The sequence below is a fragment of the Peromyscus maniculatus genome, chromosome 4, assembly GCF_049852395.1.
Source record: "Peromyscus maniculatus bairdii isolate BWxNUB_F1_BW_parent chromosome 4, HU_Pman_BW_mat_3.1, whole genome shotgun sequence".
In the NCBI taxonomy this organism is placed as follows: Eukaryota; Metazoa; Chordata; class Mammalia; order Rodentia; family Cricetidae; genus Peromyscus; species Peromyscus maniculatus.
Window position 1 is genome coordinate 138700807 of NC_134855.1, and position 24683 is coordinate 138725489.

General features: G+C 53.1%; 1 protein-coding gene across 4 annotated transcripts in view; it reads left to right on the top strand.

The window, feature by feature from the left end:
• Nfatc2 (nuclear factor of activated T cells 2) overlaps positions 1-24683 on the top strand; it is a 130285-nt gene that overhangs the window by 57883 nt on the left and 47719 nt on the right. For all 4 annotated transcript variants that reach the window (XM_076571108.1, XM_006989247.4, XM_006989246.4 and 1 more), the window contains exons 4-5: positions 13196-13398; positions 14419-14591. In XM_076571108.1, the coding sequence (XP_076427223.1) occupies positions 13196-13398; positions 14419-14591 (376 nt within the window). The remainder of the gene's footprint in view (positions 1-13195; positions 13399-14418; positions 14592-24683) is intronic.

A 24683-nucleotide genomic window follows, 5' to 3' on the forward strand; every position in this document is an offset into this window, starting at 1 on the left:
AAGGCTTCCTTTGGGAGGAACAGAGAAGGACAGACCTGGAGAGAGGCAATGCTAGCAAGGCTTCACGGGCACAGCATTTCAACTGGATTCCCTATTCACAAGACAGCTATTGGCCAGTTTTAAGTAGGAAACCACATGATCCCATTCACTTTAGAGATCCCTCTGGAGGCTGTGGAGACTCTCTTGAGGATGGAGGCATGGAAAGAGACAGAGAGATGCTCAGTGGGGCTGGTGCAGCAGGACCGGAGAGTGGTGGAATAGCCAAGCCGGGGAGAAGGAGGGCAGTGTAGCCTAAGGGCCCGGCCTGCCGATGGACTGTGGCTGTTGCTCCAGCAGAGTCTCCTCCTGACCTTGCCCCACACATTAGCTCTCACTAGGATGGTTTGGTCCCCCAAAGGACATTTGGCAGCATCTTAAGGTATTGGTTTATCATAGTTGGGGAAGACTCATTGGCACCTAATGTGTCAAGAAGTGTATGATGCTGCCAAACTTGGACCTGCGCCCCACAACAGAGGGGGGTTGGTCCCCAGCGATGAGGCTGAGCAGTCTTCCCAGGCCCTAAATGCGGTTGTGATAATCTGCTGTCCTCACCTGCCACGGCTTTAATGCCCTCCTCAAAGCTGCATGATGGACGCTGCATCTTCGATGCTATACTGTTGTGAAATAACTCTTTGATGAAGGGATTCCTCCCTCTGGGATTCATGCAGATCTCTTAGGAGTGGGTGAGTTATTTCTGGAGTGGATACCTGTGGGAAGCAAGCCCTTTCCCTGTCTCCCCTTGCTCAGTTGCCCATCACCTTCTGCCAGAGAGTTAGCAACCAGAGACAGGACTTGACAGCCCCTTGGCCATGGACTTCCCAGGCTACAGAGCCCCAAGCATCTCAGCGTAAAATGGACCGAAGTGCCTTCCACCCCAAAACGCCCTGCCGCCGCCTGTGAATCACCCGCATTGCGGCGGTCCTTTCTCTCTGCCTGCCTCTGCTGAATGAAGGAAGGAGTGAATGAACTGAGCTGCCTCCAGTGGGGCAGTGACTCACAGCGGCCAGACCCCAGCCTCCATCCCTGGTGAATGAGCGCCAGGCCACAGGGCCGTATAAGAACCAGCTCCTTGTTCCAGGCTGATGCGATCTGTTGATCTTCCAGTGGCCCCGCCTTGCCAGGTCTACAACACAAGCGTCTCAGCCTGTCTAGCCAGCTCCGGAGAGGAGCGGTGCCCTGTGCAGAGCCCTCCAAAAACCCACCCTTTGCAACCCAAGAAATTGGATCTTAAAATCCCAAAATAGAGTACAGAAAGTTACACATCACGTCTGCCTTTTTTTTTTTTTTTTCCCTCCTGTGGCAAAAATGAGTCAGAATTCTTGGTCCAGCTCCAGAGAGACCTGCCTGGTTGTTTGGTGGGAGCAGGGGGCAAGGGGTGGGGGGTAGCTAACCTTAGTGTAGGGCGGGGGTGCCAGCCAGTTCAGCCTTGGCTTGCATTTCACAAGTCCTACCCTCTGCTACTCCAGCAGCTCGGGAGGAATCTTCCAGCTTTCGCTGCAATGAAAGATGATAGGCCAGCTCTTATGGCTCGCCCAGATGTCCCGTCTTTGGTGAAGCATTTATGTGGAGTGTGTGTGTGGGGGGGCTATGTCATTAGGGTGGGAGGTATAGAGCTGCCACAGGATACCCTGCAGGTACTCAGCTCTTCTCATTAGAGCATGCTCAGATAATTGCATGGTGTTCTTTTTGTCTCTTTGAAGGGGAAGAGATTGAGAAAGGGTCTTGCTATGTAGCTCAGGTCGTTTTTTAACAACCTGCTTCGGCTTCCCAGAGTGCTGGGATTACGGGCATGGGCCACCATGCCTGGCTTTCGTGGGTTTCATGACAGCTCTCTTCATTCCTCAGTTTCCCCTCTTGGGATGCATTCTTCTCGGCTTCTCAGAGCCCAGGCAGCCTATGCGGACAGTTGCCCTTCAATGTCAGGCCAGCACGAGACCACCAGAGAGCTGCATTTGAAGGGTGCGTCCCCCACCTGTCTGGCTTTCTGGTGACCGTGTGGGCCACGGGCATAACTTGGCTTCCTCTTTCCCTCACCACTTCCACGGGGCTGCCAAATTGCTGTCTTTTCAACTCAGGCTCAAGGTTGTAAACTTCATTTTTCCAGTCTCAAGCTTGACTCCTCTCCTGACTCCCGGTGTCATTGGCTTGGTATGATACGTCTCTTTCACCGGGAGACACATTCCTGCAGACTGGCCCGAAGAGCAGGGAATTTAGAGAGTCTGCAAATGTGGGGACTCTCCCAGACGTGAATAAGCCTCTTTTCTCAGGGCTTTGGGAAGATGAGTCACTCCCTGTGTTAGTCAAGAATAGCCGCACAGTCCCGGCGCAGGGCTCCACACAGGATCCATCTTCTCAGTCCCTCAGCAGCTGCCTAGTGCACATCTCCACGTGCCAGTTGCTACCCAAGGCGCTGAGGCCTAGAGATGGACAAGCCTCTATCCAGGGAAGTGAGGTACTGCATGGTTAACAATTGGTGCTGTCAGGAGGAGACTAAGCTGTGAGAGGCCGACACCCTCTGATTTAGTCAGTCTCCTCGGAGAAGGCCCCGTGCTCCCGTTAGCTTTAACTGGTAACACGACACAGCTCAGAGTCACCGAGGGGAGAGCTTCCGCTAAGGAATTGTCTAGATCAGACTGGCCTGTGGGTGTATCTGTTGGAGATCACCTTGAAGGTTAATTGATGTAGGAGGATCCTGCCCACTGTGGGTGATGCCATTCCCTAGGTAGGTGGTCCTGGACTGCTGAGCAGAAGCAGAACTGTGAGCCAGCAAGCAATATCCTTCGCGGTTTCTGCTGAACTTCCTTGGCTGTGAGTGAGTTCCTCAGACAGATGCAACAGTGTGTGAAACAGCGAGCAGAGACCTGCCTTCAGGTCCCTGCCTTGTCTTCCGTCGGTGGTGGACTGTGGAAGCCAATGAATGATTTCCTCCTGTGTTGCTTTCCATCAGAGGGTTTTATCACAGCAACAGAAAGGAAGTGAGGAATCTCTGCCTTTGGGTGGATCCTGAAGGATGGAGGAAAGGGGTGGAGCCAGCCGTGGGAAGACACAGAGGGAGAATATGCCAGGCTCTGGGAAGAATATGTGGAAAGGCCCCAAGGTAGGAGAAGCTCAGCCTGTTGAAGGAGCCTCAGAGAAGCCTTGTGGCTGGACCAGGACATGGGGAGCTGACGCCAAGGACAGCAGCCAAGACTGGGTCTTATGGGCGTCCTTCTGTAGGCTGCACCAGGTCCCGATTTTCTTCCAAATGCACCCGACGAACACAGCATTTTAGAACTAAGAGATGATGATCTTCAAGTTTACAGAGACCAGAGAAGATGAAATTTGATAGCTGACAGTCTCCCAGCCCTCCCTGGAGGAGGAGTTTGAGCGGAACATCACCTGTGTGGCCTGTCAGAAGGAACTTCCCACAGATCTCACCAGCTCTTCCTTGAGCCCCTTTTCAGCCCTATTCACAGATGAAGAAACTGAGGCCAGGAGACGGAAACTGGCTTTCTGGCCTCAACACTTTGGCAGCCAGGTGCTTGGCAGTAAACTGATCTGGATGGCTACCCACAAGTCGATGCTTCGTGGACCCCCATGGGCTCTACGCAAGGGGAGGTACAGACACAGAAAGCAGCCAGGGAAAACATGGTTTGGCTTCCCAACAGCACAAGCCCAAGGGCACCCGGCTGGAGGTTGGTTTCCAGAAGGCTTGCAGAATAAGCCACCTCTCGGCCTGGAGGATGGCTGGCCAAGAGGAGGCGGGGTGGGGGTGGGGTGTAGAGGTGCCCCCTCCCGACCTGGGGCTGTGTCCAGAGGCCCCAGGGAGCTGTGTGCAGCGGGGCAAGGGAGCAGCCTCTGGCTCCAGCCCTGGAGACTCACATGCCCTGCTCAGGGTCTGCACTGACTGTGGACGTGGTGATTGGAAGCAAATCTCGCCGACTCAGCCTCCAGCTCCGTCTGTGCTCACTGTGCGCTGGAGTCTGCTTCTAATTTCCGCTAGTGTGAGAAATGTACAATGACTTGACTCTTAATTTAGAATATGAAGAGAAACTGACGTGGACTGTTTTCAAGCCCACGTGGGCTATCTCATTCTCCTTTTCATATTCCTGGCCTGATTACAAAATGGATCCCTTCCTGGGGGGGGGGGTCACCAGACCCGGGGGTGCCCTGCCAGGTTCAGCATATCCATGGTCTGTGGCACCCATTGTGGACTGGGGCGGACATGGTTCCTGTTTTCATTGTACTCTGCTCATGCTGTCACCCCTGCTGGGAACAGGGCAGGTCAGGTACCAGCTGTCCAACCAGCCTGGTCCTGTCCATGCTGAGTGAGATGCATTGTGGGGCACAATGGTAGCTGTGGCCAGGCCAGTTGTTGTTTATGGAAAAGGAAGGGCAGGGGAAGCAGCCATCACCGGCCACCGCCTGCCCCTCCCGCTACCCTGCTCACACCTGACCTCTGAGGGGTGAACATGCTGTGGAGGATCGGAGAAGCCGGCTAAGCTACCACCCTTGGGGACACCCTCCTAGTGGGGGAGGCAAGGGGACGAAATGAACACACCCTGCCTTGTGGAGTGGTGACAGATGGAGTGGGTGGTGGGTGAGGTGACGCCAAGCAGGTGGGTAGAGAGTGCCGAGGGTGTGGTGCCCTGTGGGGTGAGGTCGAGAGCAGTGAGGGACAGCCCTGTGCCGACAGGAGCAGCCCTCCCAGCAGAGGGAGAGGTTACCATGGAGGTCCTGGGCGGGAGTGTGCCTGGCTTGTTCCAAGATGGCTATCGCTGTGGTGAAGGAGAGAGGCTGATGGGGGGAAGGTCCCACAACCCTGAATCACAATGAAGACTTTGCCCCACCGCACCTCCGTATGTGTATATGTGGTGTGTGTGTGTGTGTGCGTGCGTGTGTGCGTGTGCATGTGCGTGTGCGTGTGCGTGTGTGTGTGTGTGTGTGTGTGTGTGTGTGTGCGCGTGCGTGTGTTTTCCTGTGAGGGCAGATGAACATTTAAGCCTGAGGACAAAATGAAGTGATATTCCTCAGGAGTCATCTACCTGCCTTGCTGTTTGAGACAGGGTCTTTCGTTGGCCTGGAGCTTGCTGATTGAGCTAAGAGGACTGGCCCTGGAGCATCCGGGGATCTGCCCATCTCTGCTTCTCCAGCACTGGGGTCTCCAGTACTCATCACTGCACCTGAATTTTTTTTTTTTTAACGGTGAATTCTTGGTATCACACTCAGGTCCTCATGCTTATATGCAGCAAGATTGTGGGTCTCCTCAGCCTAGGACTTTGGTGTTGGATGGGAGTGAGATGTCTGCTCTTGAGAGATTCAAGGGGCAGAGTAGTAGGCTCTGACCAAAGGGAGCAGAAGGCATTCTAGCCACCATGTAGAGGCTGAGATGAAAGGAAGGTGGCCAGGCAGCTTCTTTGATTAGAGAACCAGGTGACAGATTTGAGTGGCATTTAGGAAACCAGATGGGCAGGATTCTGAGGTGATTGAATATCCAATGGTAGTGAGGCAGAAGAGGCTTCATCGAAATTATAGAAGTGTTCACTAATTGAGCATGCAGGGTTTGTTGGGAGGTGGGGGGATGAGTGCCTGGTGTGTGTGTGTGTGTGTGTGTGTGTCTGCTTGTCGTCTGCACTAGTGTGTGCATGGGAGCTGAGGTGGAGTCACAGATAAGAGCTTCAACTTCCATTTCCAAATTGAAGCTCAGAACTGGGGTCTGTCTGTGTTGGGAAAACTCTCCTGCCCACGTGCCGTGTGGCTGAGAACGGCAATAGAACAACCCGGGGCCTCTCCTCCTGCGTGCGAGCTTTGAGGGCGATACCATTTTCCTAATAGGCCCGATTCAACACACACACAAAAACGCTACTTAACGTTGTTCACGTTTGATTTGAAGCAAATTCAAACCAGTCCCTTTGGCTGGTCGCCAGCTTGAAAACCAACCCCACGCTTCAGGGCTGAGTCACCCAGCTCCCAGCACAGATGTGGTCCTCAATTGTCCGCCAGCGCCGGCTGTGCCCTGATGGTTCCGCAAAAGCAACCCTTGATGGGGGGGGGGGTTGGAATTGAGCGTGGATCTTTCCTCAGGCTGGCAGTGTGTGCTCTCATCCTCTTGATGCTGGGCAGCAATGGTAAGGTGCAGGTTCCAGCTGCACCCTGGCTCTGCTCACACTACGCGGCTGAGCCAGGGGCCCAGGGGGTCTGTGTCCCCAGTGTATCAGCCCTTCACAGACACTTCATTTTCTCTAACTAGCCTGTTAGGAGACGGCCGCTCTACACAGCCATTTGGTGCCTCATGAAACAAGATCCAATGCCGAGAGAGAATGGTCATGCTGTATCATTAGATGAAATGATATGTAAAACACAAGCCCAAATGTGGATCTGTGTCCCCAGGAGAACGGCCCAGGAGGGCACACATCTCCAGCGAGGCAAGAGGGAAGTGCTCCAGACTGCTGAACAGAGTAGCGAATGATTGATAAAACACTGTACATTTTAAAGTTGCCAAGAGGCTGGGTGTGGAGGTACATGCCTGCTCTCCCAGCACTTGGCAGGTAGAGGGAGGATCAAGAGTTCAAAGCCAGCCTCGGCTGCATAGCCAGCCTGGATTATATGAGACCCAGTCTTGCTGTGTAGTTGTGGAAGACTCCCCCCTCACACACACATGGCTTCTGCTCCCCAGGACTGTGGGCAGGTCCCTCCTCCTCCTCCTCCTCCTCCTCCTCCTCCTCCTCCTCCTCATCATCATCATCATCATCATCATCATCATCTTCATCTGCAGCAGGGTCACTGCTTCCCTCCAGCCACGGCTCCACAAACAGCTCCCACAGGCACACGCAGAGTGACCGTCATCCAGGGCAATGCTAAGTTTCCTTGGGTTGAGGTGGGCTGGCCCACTTAGGAGCTGCTACAGGGGACAGGTGGAGGACAGTCCAGTCTCCGAAAACCCTCCCTCCTTCGACTGCCGAGCCCTGAGTGAGCACAGCGAGGGTGGGGTAGTTCATTGCCCCCGAGTGCCTTCCCCTACAGCTTGCTGGTCCTATCACTTTAATGGGAACGCGTATTATGGAGCCACATTCTAGGCTGCCCAGGCTGCAGCACAGGCGTGTGTTGCCCGCGCACTAACACCCCTGTGGAGTGTGCACAGACACGCGCCATCCCAGAGCTGTTAGTCCCTGGGGTGTGAGGCGCAGTAAAGGTGTCGGCTGCAGGGAGTGGGGCCTCTGTCCCCACCAAGGCCACCAGAGCGTTTCATCCAGCAAGTTAGGGGTGGCCTTGCTGCTCCAGGCCACCCAGGAGACCTCCCACTGTAGAACCCTGTGATGAGGGCAACCAGGAGCTGGAAACATTGTCTGAAAAGATGAACTTGGGTTTGTGAGACCCCAATTACTCCCTGTCGGGAGAAGGGGGCGAGTGGCCACACGTCACTCTTCTCAGACCTACGGAGAGCTGGTGGCAAGGCCACTGCTCCAAGACAAGCTATGGGGCCAGGAGGCCCTGGGCACCTGTGAGGGAAGCGGGTTATGTTCTCATGGAAGGCAGACTCTTTCTTGCCTGGTGACTTCTCTTGCTGTGGCCCCATGCCTGGGGCTGTTGAGCCACCTTGGGGTGTCAGGGGTCAGAGTCCCACATTCGGCTGCCCTTGGCCGTGGTTGGCTCTCTTGTGGTGCCTGTTTTGTGGCTCCTCTGTTGGGGTCTGTAATCGAGCCATTAATACCATCCTCTAAGGAATCCGGGATTTATCAATTCATGGCACCTGTGTGAGTTCGGGTACCAGTGAAGGCCATCCAACGGACCTTCAGAAGGGGTCTGGGGAGCAGACAGGTCCCTCACTCGTTTGAGCATTGAGCTATTCTAGAGTCCCACAGGACCTAAGAAGTTGGCTGGAACTGACGCCCATGTGGTTTTGACGTTATGGAATGCCCTGCTCTGTCTATTGTAACAGGCATCCCTGCCACCGAGGTGGCGGGTCCCAGCTCAGCCTGGGGGCTTCTCTCCATTCCCGGAGATGTTCACAGCTTCCTAAAAGGAGAGGGCTCTATCTCTTGTATGTGTGGAAGGAAGGGTACATGTGTGTAGCAGGAGTCTTAAAAGTTCTTATTAATAAAATCAAACCTGGAGCCAAGTATTGGGGTGAACACTGGATGATCAGAGAAACAGAACCAGCCACAGCCACCTCACCTCGCAAGTTCCTCAGCTGATCCTGTTTCCTCAGACTGGAAGCTTCTGTGTCTTCATCCAAATGAATCTCAGCTGAACTGTGCTGCTAGAAGTCTGAAAGCTTAACCAGCCAAATGCTTCTAGTTCCTGGTCCTCACACCTTATATACCTTTCTGCTTTCTGCCATCACTCCCTGGGATTCAAGGCTCACTTCTTGGGATTGAAGGCATGTGTCACCATGCTTGGCTGTTTCCAATGTGGCCTTGAACTCACAGAGATCCAGAGGGATTTCTACCTCTGGAATGCTAGGGTTAAAGGCGTGAGTGCCACCGTTTTCTAGCCTTTGTATCTAATGGCTGTCTGTTCTCTGACCCCAGATAAGTTTATTAGGGGGCACAATATTTTGGGGAACACAATACCACCATGCGCACGCGTGTGTGCGTGCGTGCGTGCGTGCGTGTGCGTGCGTGTGTGTGTGTGTGTGTGTGTGTGTGTGTGTACATGGGTGTAGAGGTCAGAGGTCAACACTGGGTCATCCTCAGTTGCTCCCCATTCTTGTTTCATTTGAGACAGGGTCTCTCCTGAAACCAAAGCTCACCGATTCGGTCATAGTGGCTAGCCGGGGAGTCCCAGGGATCCTCCTGTCTCTGCCTCCCCGGGCTGTGATTACATGTGTGTGCCGCTGCACATGGAGCTGGGGATTGGACTCAGCCTCTCATGCCCACACAGCAAGTACTTTACCAACTGAGCCATTGTTCCAGCCTTTTTCAAAAAAATATCTCAAGGCGGCCAGGCTAGCCTCAAGGTTTCGATCCCCATCCCCCTGCCTCCTGAGTGCAGGGATCATAGCGATGGTTTCTGTGCGCTGCTCAGCTGCCTCTCTCTTAAGGAGCAACCACTTGGCTCCTCCGGCTGCCTCGCTGCCTTGTCTTCTCCTTCCATCTCCCTCCACTGCCTTCCCACCTCCTCTCATTAAACAAGACGATCACAACTGATGCTGCCGCTGGTGCCAGCTTGTGTTTCCCCTATTGGAGCCTTCCGTGAGAGAATGAAACCACCAGAAGCCACTGTGAGGAGAGTTTGGCTGGTGGAGAGGCAGCTGTGTGGCCAGAGTGTGGACTCCCAGGCTGGCTCTGTTGACTGGGTGCATTGACCGAACTTAACGAGCCTTAGTTTCTTCATTTCCAAAGTAGGTGATGATTGGTCAACTTCAGAACAGGGTGTCTGAGGTCCTCACTACTGTGGAATGCAGGCTCATATGTGTGAGACACACATACACGCACACACGCATGCATGTACATGACTTTCTATTTAGCACATGCCAGTTTTGTTGTGAAACTCTTCCTGTCGGGCTGGAGACACACGTGATGCCAACTGGCTTCTGAAATTCCTAGGCATTTGGTGGTTGCTTCTCACAAGGCTGAATGAGCCCCGGGCATAGGTACACTTTATCTGGGAAAGAGGTGAAAGTCTGCATCCAGACAGAGACTGTGCAAAGGCCCTGAGGTCAGAATGAACTCGGTGTGTTGAGGCTAAGGGAGAAATGAAAAGCCTGGAAAGATGCAAAGAGAAGCAGGGGCTGGGCTGAGGCTGGGTTTGGGGGAGTTCGGTGACTACAGGCGGGCGGCAGCTGAGTTAAGACTTCAGTCTGAGGCCACAGGAAGTCCTGGGAGGGTTGTAAGGGGTGGTGGTGCCCGGATCTGATTTGCATTTTTAAAAGATTACTCAACCACTCTCTGAGAGACCAGAAGAGGCAAGCCATGTGTTGACAGCCGCCCAAATCAGAGGCAGCGTGATGGCGGCTTGGTAGATGGGAGGCGGTAGGATGGCTGGGTGGGAGTGCCAGCGAGGGAGGGATGGAGTGGCTGGCCTTGATTAGCACACGTCCTCCAGCTGTTCCCCATGTGGCCCTCGCTGGGGAGCTGTGCCCTAGTCACGGGAGGAGGAGGCAGCCCAGCAGTAACACTCACTTGCCGCCCTGCCCGCCTTTCTGCTGGCACCGCGGGCCGTGTTTACCACCTCTGCGGAACCAGGGAAGCCAATTAGGAAATGCACTTATCTCGGGTCCCCACGCAAATCCCTCCCGACAAGAACACAATCTCCTCTCAGCGCGGCCTTCCCTCTGTTTGATCTGTGCCACCACCGAGAGCGGTGGTGGGTGATCTTCAGATAAGTGGCTTTGACTCGGACTTCGCCTCTGCTTGAGGCTGCCACTCCTGTCAATGCTGTGGGCGGCAGCCCTGCAGACAGACCGTCCTCCAGCTCGGCTCTCATGCCCAGCCTGTCTCTCTCTGCATGGCCTCCAGCTCGGCTCTCATGCCCAGCCTGTCTCTCTCTGCGTGGCTTCGAGCAGGCGTACGGAAGTCCTGGTTCCTGCACCATTCAGTAGAATGCTCTGGAAAGATAGATGGAAACTGATAATCACACTGTCCTCCACTCCAGTGGCTGCTAGCCACATGTGGCCAGTGGACATTTAAAATATGCTGGGGTGGGACTTGGAGGCTCTTCCAGTCTTACTCTGTTGCTGTGATAAAACACTCCGACCAAAAGCAAGATAGGGGAGAAACGGCTTCTGTGTCAGCCTCCAGGTCGCACACGGCCCATTGCTGAGGGAAGCCAGGGCAGGAACTTGGAGCAGAAACCTTGGAGGACCACTGCTTGCTGGTTCACAGGCTCGTGCTTACCCAGCTTTCTTACGTAGTCCACGATCACTTGCCTAGGGAATGGTGGTGCCCGTAGGAGGCTGAGCCCTCCTACAGCAATGAACAATAAAGATAAGCCCCACAGACCTGCCCACAGGCTGATTAGACCTGGGCAGCCCTCCAGTTGACTCTCCCTTCTCAGGTGACTCCAGGTCACATCTACTGTGACAGTTCACATGTACCGCTGGTGGCTCTGCACCGAGCAGGGTCATCCTAGGCCGTGGCCATCACCCCACAGCCTTTCTTCTTTTGTGTGTTTTGGATGGAGAGTGACAGGAGATCCTGCTGAAGTTCTGTGGAACTTGTCCCTGGTCACAGGCTCTTCAATTTGCAAATATAGGAACGGGGGTGGGGAGTGGGTGGGGTGGGAGGGGAACAGAAGGATCAAAGAGGATGCTGGGAAGTGGCTGGAACTCAGGACCAGATTCTCAGATCAGCATGTCTTTGCCTTTTGTTATTCAGTGTATACTTAATAATCTGTTCCTCTTGTGCCATGGAGTATGAAGTCAGCATCCTCTTTGGTCTCTCCTGCCATCTTGGACTCTTCTTCCTCCTTCATGGCGGGCGGGGGGGGGGGGTGGTGGTGGTGTCACAGCGTAGTCTGTGTGGGGTGATTCATTCCACAGCCTTTTCTCTTGTATCTGTGAATGTGTAAATACATAGATAGAAATGTTTTGTATTGTTTTATAAATTGTAGGTTTTGACACTTTTTTCCCTTTAAAAAAAAAAACCCAACACATTTATTTACAAACCACAGCTTGCTTGTGAATGTTGGAGGAAAAGCCATGAGAGTTGTGGGTCCTGGGGAGCAACTCCGGTCATCAGGGTTGGCAGCAAGCGCCTTTACCCACGGAGCCCTCTCTCTGCTCTCATTCCCCACCCCAACAATGTGTATTGGGTCTTTTGGGGTCCGTCCATGGAATAGGCTTTTTGAACTGCTGTGTAGAGTTGCGATGTCCGGGCCCGTCACTCTGGTCCAGCGCGTTCTCTGTTTGTCTACAAGCTTTCCTGTGCTTGTCTCCCGAATGCAAGAGGCTTCTCCAGGTTGTGTACTCATGGGTGCATGACTGGGTCATGGAGCATCTATTGTCAGATTTGTGTCCTGCAACTCCAAAGCTCTTTTTTATTTTTTATTTATTTATTTTTTTTTTTGAGACAGGGTTTTTCTGCGTAGCTTTGTGCCTTCCCTGGAACTCACTTGTTAGTCCAGGCTGACCTCGATCTCACAGAGATCCACCTGGCTCTGCCTCCCGAGTGCTGGGATTAAAGGCATGCATCACCACTACCTCTCTCGATAATCACTGGAGTTGTGCTTTTCCTCTGTCTGTCTGTCCTTCTGTCTGTCTGTCTGTCTCTGTTTGTCTCTGTCTCTCTCGATAATCACTGGAGTTGTGCTTTTCATTGTATTTATTTTTGCATTGCTCTATTCTCTAACATATTTTATGCATGTGCTGATTACATGTGCTAGTTGGTTTCATTATGGCATCTTTACACTTATATAGTGTATTTTTATCCACCCTCGCTGCCTCCTCCTGTCCCTTTTCCCACTGGTCCCCTCCTACTTTCACATCCCTTTATTTGCTTACGTATTCCAATGATGACCTGGTGTCATGAATGCTGTGTCCATGGAGCATGGGCACTTTATAGTTGAAGTTCTGTTGAAGAAGTGTCTCTCCTTCCCCCAACTGCTGCTAGCCTCCTGCAGATCCTCAAAGAGGAACCTGCCGCCATGAGTCTCTCCCCTGTAGCCTGGCAATGGGTCCTGAGGGCGGTTGGGGGAGGGCCTTCAGATTGTTCTCTGTTCTCACTTTGCCAACCCTTTGCCAGTGATTAAGACTGTTCTATATTGTTTCTGTGGCTGCTTAAAAGTCATATATATATATTAATATTTATATTTATATGTATAATTTTGTGCATATGAGTATTTTGCCTGTGTCTACCATGTGTGTACCTGGTGCCTGTGGAGGCCAGAAGACAGGGTGGGATCCCCTGGAACTGGAGTTACAGATGGTTGTGAGCCTTCATGTGATGCTGGGAATCGAACCTGGGTCCTCTGTAAGAGCAGACAGTACCTTTAACCGCTGAGCCATCTCTCCAGCCCTTTAGAGGAGATCCCTGTGACCTATTGGAACAGCTGCTCTGGTTGGACACCAAGGCTGCTTCTGGTCACCCAGCCCTCCAGGCCACACAGTAACCCCACACTCTTTCACTGGCCACGTGCTCCTTTAATCTTCTCCGATGGTCAGACTAGAGCAAGCTGCCCCCCCCCCAAAAAAAAAAGTAAGAAGAAAGAAAGAAAGATTTTGTTCTTCTTCCCTCAGCTCCATGGCTACATGGAGAACAAGCCCCTGGGCCTTCAGATCTTCATTGGGACGGCTGATGAGAGGATCCTTAAGCCACATGCCTTCTACCAAGTACACAGAATCACGGGCAAGACCGTTACCACCACCAGCTATGAGAAGATTGTGGGCAACACCAAGGTCCTGGAGATCCCGCTGGAGCCAAAAAACAACATGAGAGCCACGTAAGGCCGCGCAGGGGCGGGGCTTCCTGAGAGAGTAAAGCAGGGCCTGAGTGACAGATGGGGGCATCTCTGTGAGGGTACCACAACAGCCATTGCTGGGACTGTCCGAGATTGGGGCCACCCATCTGATTCTTCTATTTAAGAAGTGTTCCGTGAAAACTGGCCATGGCAACACACACCCGTAATCCTAGCACTTGGGAGTGTGGATAGAGGCAGGAAGCTCTGGAGTTTGTAGCTAAAACCATCTTTTGCTACGTATTGAGTCCCAGACCAGCCCTGGCTACGTGAGGCCCTCCCTCAAAAAATAGAACAAACCCAAAGATCAGTGGACCTAAAGGAACTTTTCAGTGACAGCACAGATCATGCATGTCACACTTCTACCCATGGCCAGAGCTGGCACATGGCACTTACAAGTCAGCATCAAAGAACCTTTATGAGGAAATAAACTCGGGCCTACAGAAAGGCTGTGGGAGGGAGGGCACGCGATCTCAGGGCACTAATTGTGCCATCCCCACCGCTAACCGGGTTCACATTCCCCAGTCCTCGCCTTCATCTCTCACGCCGTGGCCCTGAGTCCTTTGAGAGGTGGTCGATCACGCCTTGGCTTTTAGAGACCTTGGTGTGCATTTCCAAAGACCAAGTGTGTTTTCTTGTTTGGTAAATTCAAGAGACCTCGATACTCTGCTGTTTGTGGAATAGCCCTGGCCAAGTCCACCAGCTGCCTACCTGAGTTTTTCTGGTGCTTTTGAGAATAGAAACATTGATGAGAAAATGTTCCCTAGAAGAAGTCTACTCAGGAGATGATATGTACTCTGTAAAGCTTTTTTTTCCTCTTTTCTTTTTTTTTTTGAAAATTTGACCTCTTGGTATGCCATTCTGGTTATAATACCTGGGGAAATTACTGCAATCTCCCGCTGTGGCTGTCGGGAGGATGCATGGTTAACTACCTTAGGTGGGTTTGTGGGTGATCTTTTCTGCTCAGCGAGACAGTTCTTATGACCCGGGCTCTCCTCTGTGCAGCATCGACTGTGCAGGCATCCTGAAGCTTCGAAACGCCGACATCGAGCTGCGGAAGGGCGAGACAGACATCGGCAGAAAGAACACGCGAGTTCGCCTGGTGTTCCGAGTGCACGTCCCGGAGCCAAGTGGCCGCATCATCTCCCTGCAGGCAGCGTCCAACCCCATTGAGTGCTGTAAGTCAGACCTCGGGGCTGGGGGGCCACACGAGTGTCCACCCTGGGCAGGTGGCCTTCAGGAGTCACGGGACTTGCGAAGACATACAGTTGGTCTGTGGTGACCAGGACAGAAACTATACCCAGGGAGGTACTGGTCTCTGCTCCTATTTGCTTTTGTGAAGACTTTTGTGGCTTCATGGGAAATAAAAAGTAAGGACAGCTAAGGGAGCTGAGAGGAACTGATGGCTTTGTTTAGAAGATTCAAATAGTTTAAATATTGCGTTGGTCTTCTGAAGTGCAGACGCATTTGCAAGGAGTCCCTGAAACACATATTCCCTTCTTTCCTTTTGTCCTTGGAACAAGGCTTACAATCGTGGCGTTGGCTTTGCACTGTGGCCCTGCAGATGCTGTGGGAAGCACCTGGCTGTGTTCTCACAGCAGCCTCGGGTCACTGGCTGGGGCCATTATACCCATTTTACAGGTTTGAAGGCCCATGCCCAGAAGAGGTGGGGCTGGGACTTGAAATCCAGAACCTTGCAGGCAGTAGTGGTGCTCCAGCCTTCCTCCTGTCCCTGCCTGCTGATGGAGGCCTATCTAAAGTCAAGGTCAGGGGTCATGCCAAGTGTGGGGCATCCACAGAGCAATAAGACATTTTCTGTGCCCAAGAAGCTTATAGTCTAGGGAGGATGAGGGCCCACCCCCAAAGATGGCTGTAAAGTCAGAGAAAAACTACAAGCCTGGTGTGGACGTCCTAAGAACTTTGGGAAAGGTGCCGAGCACAGCACGTGGCTGGGCTCTGCCAGGCTTCATGTGTGCACCTGTGCAGTGCTGGAGATTGAACCCAGAACCTCATGCATGCTCGGCAAGTGCTCTACCACCAGGCTACCTCTCCAGTGGGTTTTTTCCCTTTGAGACAGGATTCCAATGTGTAGTCTTGGCTTTCCTGGAACTCACTCTGTAGACCAGGCTGGCCTCGAACTCAGAGATCCACCTGCCTCTGCCTCCTGAGTGCTGGGATTAAAGGTGTGCGCCACCACCACTTGGCTCATCTCCAACAGTTTTAAAACATTTTTTTTTTTTTTAATGAAGAGAGGGTCTTGTTAAGTTTCCCAGGCTGGATTTGAACTCTCAACCCTCTTGCCTCAGCCTTGGAAGCAGCTGGGATTATAGAGGTCTAGGCCACGGGGCCAGTTATCTGTTACATTTTTGAAAGTTCAGTCTTTTTTTTTTTTTTAAACAAAGAATAAAGGAGAGGAAAGTAACATTGTTTCAGGGATAAACATTTATTTATTGGCTCTTCCAGTCTGTCTTTAAGGTAACTTTACATTACAACCATGTTTCAAGTTACACTGCTTTCAAGACCTCTCATTTGTTACTTTACTGGGTGTCGTGAAAGCTGACTTCGCTGTTGGCTGTCAGTGGAACCGAGAGAAGTGGCCGAGTGGGAGTGGACAGGAGGGCGCAGTGGAGACTGGGGACCAGAGGGGACCCTGTCCTTCTCAGCAGGCAGCTGACAGCATCCCATCTTTTCACGTGGAAACAGGGTCTGCATGGGCAATTCCGGTTTTAAAAGAGTAAATTTCCTGGCTTAAACCGGCAATTGGGAAAGACTAAAACTCCAAGGTAGAGTCTGCCCTTAGCACGCAGAAAGTCCTAGGTTCTGGCTTCCTCGGAACATTTATGGGCAGTACGTATTAAAAATGGCAGTAAATTCAAGATACTCAGAGAGCCAGGCAGAACCGTGGAGAGGCTTCTACTTATCTGGGTGGTCCTGAGCCGTGAATGGACAGAGGGGAGCGCAGGACCGTGTACTATAAGAAAGTACAGAAGGACTGACCAACAGGGCCAGAAGCAAGGTCAGAGGGCACGGGCAGTACTAATGGGAACTGGGGAAGGACCAGCAGGAGCCTGCAGCTTGGCCAGGCAAAGCTGGGGTGCTGCAGAACCTTTCCTCAGAGCTGGGAGACAAGAGCCACTAGCAGGGAAGGAGAGATCCAGGGTGACAGCACCTTCTCACCCCTGCACTCTGGTCTCAGGAGCCACCCCTATCCTGTTTGGTTTCGAATGTCTCAGGATTGTTCTAGAAGGAAACACAGACTCTTTCTTCAAGATTTTTAGAGGTACTGAGCAGACAGGGCTCTCCTCTTTCAGGCAGGCAGCTCCCCTTCAGGGTGGGACTGTGGTCGGCTGTAGGGTAGGGGGGCAGAGGATGTCCATCAGTCCCCTGCCCCCTTCTCTGGCCTCCTCAAGTCAGTGTGTCTGATGTCACTCGGTGAACCACGAGTGCCTTCAGGAAAGTTGTTAACGCATCCAAAAATCCTTCGAACCTTGCAAATCTGTTGGTTCCCACCAGTTTCAGCCACCTCATCTTCCTCCTTCTGACAGATAAGGAGACCCAGCCTTTCCTGGTAAAGTGATTCACCATTTTACTCAGTACAAAGCTGGAGTTCCAAACTTTCTAGTTCCATAAACTACCCTCTCTTGGCTTCTAGGATGCAGTTTTCCTGGTAGAGCCGCCCTCAGCTGCTGGCCAGCCACTGTCCGTCCCTTCTGGTCCTCTCTTGGCTGTGTTGCCGGCTTTGTTCTAGTTTTGACCCCTGTAAAGGTGCTCGGTGCGTGTTAGTTTGGCTGATTGGCTTGGTTTATAGCCTGTAGGGAGATAATGAATACATATTGACAATTAGTGACTCACACCTGCGGACACAGACGGGGAGGATAAATATTTATTGTCTAATTGACTTTACACTGCTGGGGAGGATGAGCTGGAAAACAGTGGGCTGGTCCGTATTTACAAGGCTAACGTATTTATTTTGGAAAGGCGCCCCTGTGCCCCAGCTCAGGGAACAAGCGCGTGTTTGTGAACATGCCGGTGGACACCGCCATTTGGATGGTGGTCTTGTGGCCTGTTGTGGTTCTTCCTGCCCGACCCCAGCCTTGGGGGCCGCAGCTCCCCTGCGCAGCCTGGCATCTGTGTTTCTCAGCGTCAGGGCATTTCCCAGGCTCCTGCCCAGTGGTCTCAGCCGTGACTCCGCCTCTGCAGTAGGGAAGCATGGCTTCTCCCTGGACTAGCTCCTTGGGCTGTCTGAGCGGTTGGCACGCGGCAGCTTAAGCCTCAGACATTTGTGCTTCCCAAATGTGGGGCCGGAGCGTGCCGTGAGGTGACTGCTGGGTTGGGGGGTCGCACCTCACACATGTCTCTGCGGTCCCCTCTGTAGGTGCATGGCTCAGGTTTCTGCCTCTGTCTCCTCGGTGTCCTCAGGGCTGTCACTGATGAGGGCTTGGGCCCCACCCCAGCCCTGGATCTGGTCTCACCCTGTTTTTAACTTGCTCACATGTAAAGACCCCGCTACTGAATAAGCCCATTCAGAGCTGTCAGGTGAGGCCTGGGGTGGGGGTGGGTGGTCACTGTTTAGTCCTTTTTGATGTGGGACTCCACTTCCGGATGCTCCACAGTTCCCAAGGGGCCGAGTCTTCCTCCTCTTCCTCAGGGTTTGTCTGCTGACTGCTCCACACAGGCAGGTGCTCAGGCCTGACTCGTGTGGGTCAAAAACGCATGTACACATGCATACACACATATACACAGACACCATACATATGCATGCACAAATAACACACATAAATAACACATGTGCACACATGCATGTATGCATATTCACATACACATATAAACAATACTAATGCACAAACATATGTATAAAGACCTACATATACTTAATACACATATGTGCATATACATACATAACACGTGCCTGCTTGTACATGTGCATATACATATAAACACATGTATATATATTTACACATGCCCACATGTATACTCATATACACATGCACATACATATACACATATAAACAACCATACATATATACATGTATATATGCATGCACACACACTTAAGTACTTACATATATACATGTACATGTTCACACACATTCACACACACAAATGCATATATACATATGCATGTGTATGCATACATAAATACACACATTTACATGTATACATATATACACATAAACATTTACATATACGCACATGCACACACAAGCATGAATAAATACGTATATGTGTACATATGCACACACATTTACATGTCTACATATACACACATAAAAATACATAAAACGTACGTGTGCACACACGTACACATATGCGCACACTAGTACACACACACACACACTGTCTCCATTAGGGTGCGGTCTTAGAATGCGGATATAGGGAGGCCCCCAAGAGTCTGAAGAGGGCGCAGAAAACCTGTGACCTTCCCAGCTAACTCCTCACTCACAGGCTCCTGGTGCAGAAAGTGTCGCTGAGCCCAGAGGCCTCGGAGCTCCCGTGTGCACCCCGACCGCCACACTCCTCCATGTCCATCCCGCCAGGACGTGGGGGGTGTTTGGGACTTGTCACTAGGACTGGTTAGGACATTGAGGACGTGGGGGAAGAAGCCTTCAGAGGCTTCCCAGGGGGTCACAAGGTGATGTCTGCGGGTCCTGGCGGCCTCTGTCTGTGACCCGCTGCAGCCCTGCTCAAGACCTGTGGATTCTCTCTATGACCTGCAGATTCATCTGCACAACCGCAGCTCAGGAAATGCCTAAAGCGATTGTGGGCCAGGCCCTGCCCACCCAGTGTGCAACATGGATTCACTTTGTTCCTTTTGCAGAGTGGGAGGCCTGGGCTTGTCTCTGACAGACGCGTTTCCACCGAGGTGTAATTAAGAAACAGGAGGTTGCATGGACGTGTCGTTCAGTTGAGTGACTTGGCACTGGTGGACACGCTTGTCACCACCGTTCCAACCACAGAGCGCTTGGCCCCGTCAGGCCCCTCTCAGCCCCTCAGCTGCTGCCTCTTGCCAGGCGGCACAGAGAGGCCATCACCGATTGGCTGCCTGTCACCATGGCTCTGCAGCTCTGTGAAGGATGCAGGCGCAGACTGTGTGTTTGGGGTCCTGCTGTTTTCTCGCAGTATCTGGTTTTCTGAGCCTGTTCCTGCTGCTCGATTGCACAGTTTGCCCTTGCAGATGGCTGAGCAGTGCGATTGTAGGAATCCAATGGCTTAGTCACCAGCAGTGGGTACTGGCCTGTCCCACGGCGTGGGTGTTAGGGTGAAGATATCAGCATCCCTTTGTGGACAAAGGCTCTTGTTTTTCTGGTAAATACCCCGAGAAAGTGTTGCTGGGTCCTTGGCTATCACATATTTTCGCTTATGTATTTTTACTTCCCATTGCAGAGTGCATGCATGGCTCGTTTGAGACACAGGCCAGGCCTTTGTCAGCCTCTGCTGCCCAGGAGACTTGTCAGCAGCAACCCGAGGCCACTTTGAGCAACACCAGGGGCCACAGGAGGGTAGGAAGAGTTTGGAATGGTGGTTAGGAGACTGTTCGGGACCCAGAGGTCTGGGTTCAAATCCAGCCTCTGCCGCTTACTGACCATTTAGTCCCAGAGGAGTTACTTAATGACCCATGCCTCATTTTCCCTGTCTCTAAAATAGGAGTGGCTATAGTAGCTCCACTTGCTGCTGTGTGGTTAAGTGCAGGTGTATGACAGAAAAGCATGATCACAGTTGTAACCCTCTCCTGTACTGGTCCAGGATGGACAGGTCCCCTGTGACAGTCCCTGGAGCCCTACAAAGAAAACTTAATCACGCCTCTGGCTGTTGCCACATCATCACAGGGAGACCACAGCCTGGGAAACAGCAGGTGCATATGAGATTTCAGCAAACACAAGTTACCACAGGGAAGCGCAGTGGGCCACACACCCTGCCACTCAGGAGAAACCAGGTTACCAGTTGGGGGAGGCGTGGGCAACCTGGCAGAGGTTGCCAAGAGAACTTTTTTGCTGGGAGCCTGGACCCGGGTGGACACACACACACACACACACACACACACACACACACACACACACACTCGAGCCCTTTCCTGATCCAGCCACCTGGGAACAGGCAGGCAGAACCACCCTTGACAGACTGTCCAGTGTGCCCACGGACTTGCACATGCCAGCTCCTCCCCAGCCTCATCACCCCATCAGCCCCTTGCTTCCTCATCCAGGAATATTGGGACATATTTGCTGAGCACTGACATGTACCAGTGAGCCGGGCAGGCCTGATCCCCAGAGCCCATCCCCTCAAAGGCTGAAGGCGCTTACTGCACCCCTAGCTTGCACAGGAAGGGACTAAAGCCCTGGATCTCTTCTGTGTTTCAGTAGCATGGGCCCCTCAGTGACCAGGGGACCCATCAATCACCTGGGGTTCATGCGGCCTCTAGGGAGAATCTTGTTAAATACAGAGATGTTTGAGAATGTCCATGGCATGGGCAGGAGAAAAGTCAAGGTCAGGCCAGGAAATACAAAGAACAGAGTGTGGTCTCCAGCTGGTGCCATGTGGACGGGGTGATCAGGTGGGAACCTCTCTGTAGGGTAAGTGCTGTCCCCCTTTCTACATGAGGAGGCTGAGACCTCCGAGGTCACATGGTAGCACAATCCCCCCAGAGGAGAAGCTTCAGGGAAGTTGTAGTGAGTGGTCACAGTAAACCCGGGCCTGAATACAACAGCTCCCTCTGGCCCAGCCTGGTTCTACTTCGTCTGCCCCTCTTACCCACAAGCTTTCAAGAGTGTCCCCTGACAGAGTGTCCTCAACTCTGCTCCTTGGGCTCATGACATTTAGCAATAAAAGTAAATGCAATTAACACCCGTAGAAAGACAGGCCCAGAGAGATGGAGGGATCGGCTGAGGCTCCAGTGCTAGATGTTATCAGGCTAGACTTGGGACTCTGTAGGCACATTACAGCATCCTTGTACTGACAAACGGCCCTCATCTCCTAGTGCTATGTGCATCCTACAGTATAGAAAACATACTTAGGACATGCCAGGACCCAAGGTCCCCTCTGTGGCAGTAATTGTCCCATACTAACAGAATCCTGGCTCTGCAGAGACACCTTCCCCAGCCAGCCTTTCCTGTCTCCCTCTAGAGGCTCCTGGGTAGAGCATGGTCTTGGCCGCTCACCCCTGTGGGCGTGGGAAGGGACCCGTGAGTTTTCCCTCAAGAGCTCTGAGGTGTTCACTGCTTGGCTGCGGGTCAGCACTGGCACTGGGAAAAATGAGCCACTGCGCCCGGTGGATTCAGAACTTGTAAAAATACGGGACCCCGAGACAATTTATGAGGTGCCAGAAACTGGAGGGGACAGCATCGAGGCCTGGGCCCACCTGGAAGTTTAAGCAGGAGCCTGGATCGTCCCCAAGCTGGACCGGGTCCACCAGGATGGATTTGAACCCGGGCAGGGCAGCGTTTGGTTGGAGAACTATAGTCAGGAGCATTTGGATGGCTTGGAATTTCTAAAGAGCTGAGCGGGAGCTCCAGGGGTTGATGGGAGCAGTGGCGGGAGCCCAGGAGACCCAGGACTTCCTGAGAGCCCCCTCCGGTCCTGCCCGTTGCTCCAGTTAGCAGAGGTAGCTGGTGGAAGTTGCATCAGGCAGAACTGCGGGCCTCAGGAGGGTCGTCTAGCTGCCACTCACTCTCCTCAGTTCCTCTTTTGGAGGCTAATTAGACTGCTTTGCTTTGCTGAGGGCTTCTCCAAGGACTAGGGCACTGTCTGGGAGGAGATCCCCCTGTCCTCAGGCGGCCTCTGCCATGTGCAACTGAGCCCCGCAACATGTGTGAGAAGCCACGTGGGAAGATGGGTAAAATACATACTTCTGGCCTCTGCCTAAGATACAGGGGCCCCAGGGAGTGGCCAGGCTCCTCTGGATTTTTATTAAGCACTGCCTCAACTTTATGCCATTGCGGATTCTGGGAGGCCCCTTTAAGAAGCCCGTGTGCTTAGAGTCAGCAAACCTGCCTTAGGGTCGGGAGTCTCGGAGAAGAATTGGAGACGTTGGTGTGAACGCATGGACCACACCACACTGGTGTCTCCCAGGAAGCTGCACCTTCCGAGCCCACGTGAGCTCGGCACTGAACGTTCCTGCATGCCCAGCATGCGTTGGACAAATGTCGCCCACCCTGTAAAGGGACTCACTGTGCCAAATAGTGGACAGTAGTGCACACTACAGCTTATTAAGAGGCTAACTTAATAACTGCCACAGGCCACATGTTTCTGACCACATTAAATTTGTCCTTTAGTGCGGATTCCTTTTCTATGGAACAGCACAGGCCAGGTGTCAGCATGTTGAGCCTTTTCCTGGCTGGGTGCTATTCCGAAAGGACGTGCCTCCTTTTGTCCACTCGCGTACCCACCCTGGGCACTGGTTGAGATGAGACAGCTTGGCAGCTCTACCGGCGTCTACTGTGAACACGGCATCTGTATGAAGCTTACCCATGAAGCAAGCACTGTTATGATGCCACCGAGTAGCCCTCTGAGACTCAGGTGAAATGACTTGTCCCCAGGGTCATTAAGCCAAAAAGTGGCAGATGCAGGATCCCCCCCATCCCCCACAGCAATGGTGACTGTGGCCATCTGGGACCTTTAGGATTGTCTTCTAAATAATCACAGCTGGGGTCCCACCCCACCCCAGACTCTTAAGTCAGAATCTCTACAGCTGTCACTTTTAGGGGTGACTTTGTGCCCCTCCTTCCCCAGGGGACACCAGCCACGTGTGCACACATTTTGGGGTCTCATAGCTGGTAGGTGGGGTCACTACTGGCAACCATTGGGAAGAGATCAGAGATTCAAGGTGCTGTTGAATAATCCAGTTGTGCATGGGTTGGCCCCAGTAAAGAAGGATCAGGCCCGAGGTCAGAGACACCGAGGCTGAGAATCTACGTTACAGAAGTCCAGTGGGATGTCAGGCTGGTTTTCTGTTCAGCGTCCCTGTCAGCCTGCGGGGGTGTGTGTGTGTGTGTGTGTGTGTGTGTGTGTGTGTGTGTGTGTGTGTGTGCGCGCGCACGCGCGCGCGCGTGTGTGTGTGTGTGTGTGTGTGTGTGTGTGCACGTGTGTGTGCGTGTGCACACAGAGAGCCTGGGGAGGAGTCAGATGCTTGCTTTTCCCATTCCATCCCATTCAGAAGGCTTGGGCACACCTCGGGTGTGACGCCGAGGCCTCCAGGAAGCTGGCTTGCTCTGTTGACATTTTTTGTTACAGGCACCATCCCAGCAGTGCTGAAGGAGGTAGCTAGCACTGCACATGTGTCCAGGTGGCTGCTGCTGCCGGCAGGGGACCTGGAGCTGTGCAGAGAGGAGGCTGCCCCAGACCTGTGCGTTAGCGCTGGTGATTCACGGCAAGGCTCCCACCCCTGGGAGAGCTCGCCCAGCCTGGCCCTTGCCTAGCTGACTGCAAGCCCTTGGCTGGCCTCCCCAGTAGCAATGACTCAGGTTTTCCACCTGTAAGATGGGAGGGGTGGTTCCTGCTGGCATCTCCAGTGCCAGCAGCCCCTACCGCACCCCTCCCCCACTCCATCAAAGGCAAGTGTAAGAAGCCACCTCTGCGGCTAGCTGCTGTTTTCACTGCTGGTAAACCTGCCTGTGCAGTAGCTCGGTTAGAACATCAGGGCCTTCCACACTGAAAGACAGGCTTAATAACTCACCCATGTGGGAGGAATTAGCAGTTTTAGCCCTGGCTCCTCAACACGTCTCAGAGCCCACAGGCGACGGGGTGCAGTGCTGCTTCTGAGCACGGAGCCAGGCATCAGGACCACGGGGCTGGGCAAGTCACTAGGAAGTGGGTGGAAGCCTTGGAAATCCCTAAGTGCACCTGCTACTCAGTATGGCTCCCCAGCCCTGGGGACAGAGGAAGAGGGTGATATGTCCCCTAACATGGAAGAAAAGGGTTAAGTTTGGGCCTCACAAGGCTGCTGCTCAGGCTCCCGGCTGGCTCCCGGCTCCCGGATGGGGAGGGGATGGGGAGGTCCGGGGGCCCTGGCATGGAAAGACCTGGCCCTCTGCCCAGCCCTAAGCTGTAGGCCAAGAGCCAGACGCTCAAGCTGACTCACCAGGAAGGCAGGGCTGTGGAGGGAGGAAGGGAGGGAGGGGCCTAAGGGAGTGGGAGGGACCTGGCTGCCCCAGATGTTCCTTGGTCACCTGGCTGGGGCTGCACCTGTCTCTGTTCATTGTCTCCTGCAGCCTGCGTCCCACAAAGGGCTGAGGGGTGGCTCTGGGTGCTGGGCCTGCTGAGGAGGGTTCCCGTCTCAG